Source organism: Asparagus officinalis, chromosome 10, assembly GCF_001876935.1.
Source record: "Asparagus officinalis chromosome 10, Aspof.V1, whole genome shotgun sequence".
Lineage (NCBI taxonomy): Eukaryota > Viridiplantae > Streptophyta > Magnoliopsida > Asparagales > Asparagaceae > Asparagus > Asparagus officinalis.
In genome coordinates, this window is record NC_033803.1 from 2,719,648 (window position 1) to 2,726,675 (window position 7,028).

At 32.9% G+C, this 7,028-nt stretch overlaps 2 protein-coding genes across 2 annotated transcripts in view; one reads left to right on the forward strand and one right to left on the reverse strand.

The window, feature by feature from the left end:
* LOC109825465 lies at positions 6-2,300 on the reverse strand (the record flags this gene model as incomplete). The annotated part of the gene is made up of 2 exons (XM_020392317.1): positions 2,256-2,300; positions 6-634 (listed from the first exon to the last, which is right to left on the reverse strand). A coding segment is annotated over exon 2 (618 nt), but the record flags the coding sequence as incomplete, so codon positions are not given.
* Positions 5,095-7,028, forward strand: part of LOC109826338 (NEP1-interacting protein 1-like) — a 2,999-nt gene continuing 1,065 nt past the window's right edge. Inside the window, exons 1-2 of the mRNA XM_020393364.1 lie at positions 5,095-5,422; positions 5,526-5,704. Of these exons, the coding sequence (XP_020248953.1) occupies positions 5,269-5,422; positions 5,526-5,704 (333 nt within the window). The 5' untranslated portion in view covers positions 5,095-5,268. The remainder of the gene's footprint in view (positions 5,423-5,525; positions 5,705-7,028) is intronic.

Below are 7,028 nucleotides of genomic sequence, written 5' to 3' on the forward strand. Positions count from 1 at the left end.
ACCGTGGTTTCTGTCTTCTCGGCTTCATTAATCTCTCTCGTATTCGATTCTTTTCGTCCGTTGTAGAGGTACATGAGATCTCTGGCACCCTTTAGTACATCAGGATCATGTATAAGAGCGGGGGGGTCTTCTTGAGGAGTCCTTTTTCCTTTTGCTCTCCACTTTAAGGCCTCGTTCCCAGGGATGTTCGGATCGCATATTTGGTTCAAAGTCGTGGTAACTTCTTCTCTGTTGCCGCCTTCTTTCGTTTCTTTCTTCGGATGAGCCTTGTTGTGGATCCTCATGTGCCCGTGGAGTGCCTTGAGAGAATGGAAGTACTTGTCGCAGGCCGTACAAGGGTGCATACCGTAGATTTCTCTAGCTTCGACATTTGGTGATCCGTTGATCGACGCTTCTTCTCTCGCATTTCCGAAGGTAACATGTACAGGCTTGAGTTCTGAGGGGTTGCACGCTTTGGTTTGTTCGTCAGCGACAGAGAGATTTGTAGATTTATCTGCGTCGTGCCTGGGATGATTGGGCAATTTTAGTACGAGTCGAAGGGTGTTCTTGCATCTCTCGGGGTTCTCTTCTGACCTCGATGTTTCCGTTGCCTTGTGATCGGAACGATCAGGAACGCGCGCCATCAAAAAATAACCTGAGAACATACAAATACACAGATCTGAGATCAGAAAACAAACAACCAATGAAATGTGCATAGTTTCTTACAAAATCACGGTGCATGTCAGTAACAATAATGTAGCATCATATACCAAATTCAAATAAATGCTGATAGGATAATATGCACATATGATGATCGCTAAATGTAGTTTCAGCACGTTGAAGGGCTATAATAAGTGAAACATATGACCATCAAATTCATCAATTGTTATCGACCTTTTAATTATCATATCACATGTCTATTCTAAGTTATTCTGCTGAATAATTGTGCTAATTGGCAAACCGTGACAAATAATTCTGATTGCTTATACGGGGTGGATAGAGATAGAGTCTTCTATTTGCAATAATTAATTTGCATACCTTATAAAGATACGGAAAAGTTTAGAGATAGAGTCCTCATAGAGATAGGAATATTTTTCAAAATTTTCAGGTAATCAAACAAACTACGAACTTACCAAAAAAATAAAATTGCCCAATCATCATATGTACAAATTAATTGCGGTTTGCCCAATCATCATATGAGAGGAATTTGTGGTTCATTTGGGTATTGGTTGTGCATTGATGTCGTGGTTTCCTTGAAGAAAATACGGCAACATTTTGCTGACAATTTGGTATACGATTAACAGGTTAGGCTTCTACTTAAAAAAAATTGCGAGAGGACTTTTTTTTTTTTTCATAAACCTACCATGATTTCTCTCTGGTGCATGAGAAAAACTGTTATTAAGTCCCAAAACTTTGAATCAAAGCCCAGCTCCCCACTGTGCAAAAGGCCTATTTTACTTCTAAATTGACCCAGCCCAAATTTCTATCTGTTAAAGTTTGGCCCAGCATAGGTTCCTTCATTACAATGCAAGCTCACGAAAACCATGAGCTTGAACTAATCATGAACTTATGGTTGTTCGAGAGATATGACCCGTTCTTCGTTGTAAGTTATTTTTTTCGATCGGGTCCGCGTTTGGACTTGTGTCAGTCCTGCTTCTCAGTAAATATGTCCACTTTCTACATGACTATCAGCAATGAGATGCTACCCGATACAAAAAGTCAATCCACAATTAACCCAATCGGATATTTCAATTCTCAAAACAACTTTCAAATGTCAGTATTGTAGTAAAAAAAATTCTAGAAGATCTACAGAATTAGAAATTTCATGATTTACATCTCATTTGATGAAGTTCGAAAACTTGTAGCCGTGACTTACGTTCAAATACGAGTAAAATCATCAAATATTATCAAATAGTAACTATTCTATTACTATCCTGAAGAGCATCATGATGTAATGGTATCAACTTAGTCAAACTGAAAACCACGTTACATGATTCTTATCGAAATATGAACAATTAAACCCTTGTATTGATCGAATCAACAGTATAAGCCGCGAACAGTAACCTTTGATCTAATCAAACTTTTAATATAATCTAATTAAATCATCCCAAAATCATGAGTAAAATCATAATAATTCAATGAAGTAATCTAATTTAACGTCAAAGATTAGATTCTAAACGTGCTCTAATATTAACAATTGGGAGCACGACATACGACATGGTAGAATTTGCATATCATGGTAATAAATTAGAATTAAAAAAAAATTAGAAGAATACCTGAAACTGAATTTCTTCAATAATCTATCTCAAGACCAATCTGAAATAGCTTCCTCAAGAGAGAAAAAAAAACTTTTCAGCTGAAATCTACTTGTCATTGAAGAGGAGCAATATTCAGAGATAGGTACTCAATTTTTTATTTCTCTAATTCTTTTTTTTTTCACAAGGCTACATATGAACTTATATATAGTATTAAACTTGGCTTATGTATTTTAATTTCAAAACAATTCTTAATTGTTTAAAACTCTTTCCATAACTATTAAGTGTAGAAATAGAATTGTATTACATGTGAAACTCTTTTAATAAATGTTTCCAAAAGTCGTTGTCTTGGGTCCAAACCTTGGGGCCCAACAATTTATCTCACATACCAAAATATGAGCGAGTACAATGCACCGAAATACCAAGGTCTGAGATTGATGACGGCATGTACTACACAGTGAATCAACTATTTCTGCGGCTAAGCGAAATTAACGAGTTATTTTATTATCAATATTGGTCACCAAACTCTTCATAACTAGTAATCTTGGACCCGTGTAATGCACGGGCATTCACTCGTTCTATATTCTACAATATCATCAGCGTATATTTGTTGTTTATGAAATTATTAAATCCTTTCGGTCTTCAATTACATTGCTTTTCTTCACTGTTCTCGCCACTTCATGAGCGGAAATTTTCACCAAAATTTCAGCTTCCTCATAACTAGTGACGCTAGTTTGATTTCTGACAAATCTTACAGGGGCTTTGGCGACTTTTTGAGAGTTAACGGGGTTATTTCGGAAATACCTATACACAAGTTGTAAATTTAAAAAAAAAAAAGAGGAAAACTTCCAACAAGATAATCACTTCTTCGCTAATCACCCAAGATTAAAATTGTTACCAAGTCAATCAACATAAAAAGGGTAAATTTCACATAACCCCATATATTTTGGCTCCTTTTGAGGTAAACCTCCGTGAGCTTTTAAAAATATCACTCGTCCCCATAGCTTTCCGGCATGTCAAAACATCCTCCGCACACTTGTGATATTTCCAATATGCCCCCTTAACGATGTTTTCTTGAACTTTACCGAAAGTTTATGGAGGTTTTATAAAAAACAGTGTTAGAAGTATGGGGATTTTCTGATAATAACGTTGAAATTTAGAGGGGCACGTTGAAAAAATTACGACAGTTTTAGGGGGTGTTTGTTTCAAATCCCAAAATTTATGGATATGGATTTCACCATAGAATTTGAAATCCATAGATTTTTTTTTGGGTTTTGGGATCTCTAAAATTTTGTTTGTTTTATCAATATTTTGGGATTTGGAATACTACAATTTGTAATATTTTGTTTGTTTCATCAATATTTTGGGATTTGGAATACTATAATTTGTAATATTTTGTTTGTTTCATCAATATTTTGGGATTTGGAATACTGTAGTTTGTAATTTATACGTATAATTTATTTTATGATATTTATTATATATTATTATGCAATATCACATACTATATTATATAATAGTACAACATATATATTATAATATTACATAGTATTTTAATAACATATATTATTATATAATATATTATATTAATTATAATATTTTAATAACATATATATATATAATATATAATATATATTATATATATAATATATATTATATAATGTATAAAATATATATTATATATACATAATAAAATAGATGTATTATGTATAAAATATATATTATAATGTATAAATATATATTATATATATAATTATATTATATATATATTTTTATATATAATGTATAAAATATATATATAATGCTACAGTATTTACTAGCAACATTTACTACAACACATGAACAGTGATTCTTGGGTCCTCCTATTATTATAGGAGTAATAGATGTATTATATTAAATATTATATTATTAATTATTATATATAATATATTAATATTATATTATATTAATTATTGTAAATTTGCCTAGTCTTAATCTTATATTATATTAATTATTATAACACAAGTGATAATATTATTAATCTTAATATTATATAATATAATATTATATATATAATATTATATATATATATATATATAATATAATATAATATATATTATATAATATATATAATATATCATTGCAGCATTTACTACAGCATGAATAGTGATTCTTGGGTCCTCCTATTATTAATAGAGGAATAGATGTATTATATTAAATATTATATTATTATAATATTATATATAATATATTAATTTTATATTATATTTATTATTGTATAGTATAGCATGCTAATATAATATAATATAATAGTTTTTTAATAATATATAGGTGCAATAACCAACCCAAATCCTCTCTCAAAAATAGGATTTCACAAATTCTAAAATATAATAGTTTTTTATAATTTGGGGATTCAATATCCCAAAATTGGTTTTGAAACTAACATTGTTTATGGAATTCTAAAACCCAAAAATCTTGTAATCCACTTTATATCCCAAAAAAAAGTTGAAACAAAAGGGAGGATTTCACAAATCCTAAAAATATATTATTTTTTTTATAATTTAGGGATTCAATATCCCAAAGTTAATTTTGAAACAAACAAAGTTAATGCCTTAATGGAATCCCAAAACTCAAAAAAAACACTTTTTACATCCCAAAACTTGAAATCCACCCTATGTCCCAAAAAAAAACTTCAACAAACACCCCCTTAGAGAATGTCGTGATATTTACCCCAAAAGCTGGGGGTCAAGAGACAGATAAAGTAAGTAGGGTTATCTCCAAATGGGACAAATACAGGGGGTTCTAGCGAATTTTACCCAAGAAATAGCAGTAAAAACCCCATCTTCTCTCAACTACCTCCAAATCCTTTGGCTGATGAAACGAATCAAACAAAAAACACAAAGTCTTCTTAGATATTTTCTGCACCCATGAAAATACGTTGATTGCGTACTGGCCCATCCGTCTTTCTCCATCTCTCTCCTATATAACTCAATATCTACAGCAAGTCATTTGTTAAAATAAGAAAAAAAACCATCTCAAATTCTTCCAAAATTTGGCCATGGATCTTCTCTCTGTCCCTTCATCACCTTCCTCTTCCCTGTCCTCTGTTATCGCCTCAAATCCCGATGGAAGAAGAAGCGGGGCGAGCTCCTTAGCTTCCCAACTCACTGAGAAGCTCATCCGCACTATTATCACCTGTGTCTTTGCTACAGGTTTGCTCCCTGCTCAATTTAATGACTTGGGCCGTTGTTTCTGCGCGTGTTGATTTCATTGCACGGATCAAAATTTGATCTTTTGGCTTGGTTTGGGGTTCAGTGGGTTTGTTGGCAGGAGCAGTTACTGGCGGTTTGATTGGGTTGGCAACCGAGAGTGGGTTATTCAGAGGAGCAGGAATTGGGGCAATCTCTGGTGGCGTTTTCTCGATTGAGGTTGTGGAATCTTCTATTGATCTCTGGCATTCCCATGATTCTGGCATTTGGAGCATCCTCTATGTGGTAATTCAATAATCTACCCCCCACCCCTAAAAAAAAAAGAAGTTTTCCCCCCTTTTACCTATATGTGTATCCTCAGATATATCTTATTGCAGGTTTAACTCCCAAACCTGAATATTTGTGTTAAAGTGATAAATATATGCCCCTCTCCCTAAAGATATGGGTTTTTCTTGCCCACATAACACAAACCTATACTATTTGCAGTTGCTTTAAAAAAATTGGCTTGATGGGCAGGGGCGGATCCAGGATTTTAGTTCTAGGGGGGCCGCGTACAAAAGATAGATAAAAAATTTTCTTAATGTAATTTTATTCACAAGAGATATATCACAACCCACATAAAACGAGTAGAACAGCCAACATCAATATCTCCAAAATATTTCAAAAGAGGAAGATAAATATTATATAAAAAATAATCAAATAAGCACCTTCTATTTTTTTTATAACTAAAATTTCTCTAACTAAAAGGAATTCGACGTTCCTTAAAATTTTCAAAACCTTCAATGATAGCATCAATGCTTAGACTTTTAGCAATTTATCTTTCAATAAACACCATTAATGCGTCGAAGAGGAAAGCATCCTCCATTTTGCTTCGAAGTCTAGTCTTGACGATATTCATAGCTGAGAATGATCGTTCTGCAGTAGCGGTAGAAACTGGAAGAGTAAGCACAAGTACGATCACTCTAGAAATGAGGTCGTATGTAGCAGATTTATTAGTCTTTACCAACCATTGACCCAACTCAGAAATGGTTGAAAGAGTTTTGAAGTCTGACCCTTTGACTACATTATGCTCATAATGTTTCAGTTGCATCTTGAAACTCTCTTTTTCTTCACTTGTAAAATCTTGTGCATAAAACTTGCCAACCAATTTGCATATATCTTGTATTCTCAAAGCCTCAGATGCATTTTGAGGATTTAAGGCAGAACTAAGCATGAGCAATTCTGTCGCATCTTCACTAAAACGCACATTAATTTTTTGCATTTGTGAATCGATCGCGACATAAAGAAAGTCTAATCGATAATGATGCCCAATGGTGATGTCTTGATGACCACGAGCTCATTCTGCCCATTCGCTAAATACCTCTCTATAAATTTCCAATTTCAATGAAACTCCCTTTATTAGTCTTGTTGCTACTTATGGTAATATATTTACTATTAATATATACATAAAAACCCTCAAATAATTAATATTCACAAACTAATTTTTTTCCCCAAATTAGGAATAGAGCACCCTAATTTTTCCCCCAAAAATTTTGAGGGGACTTGAGGAATAGAGCACCCTAATTTTTTCCCCCAAATTTTGGGGGGGCCGTGGCCCCCCCTGGACTAT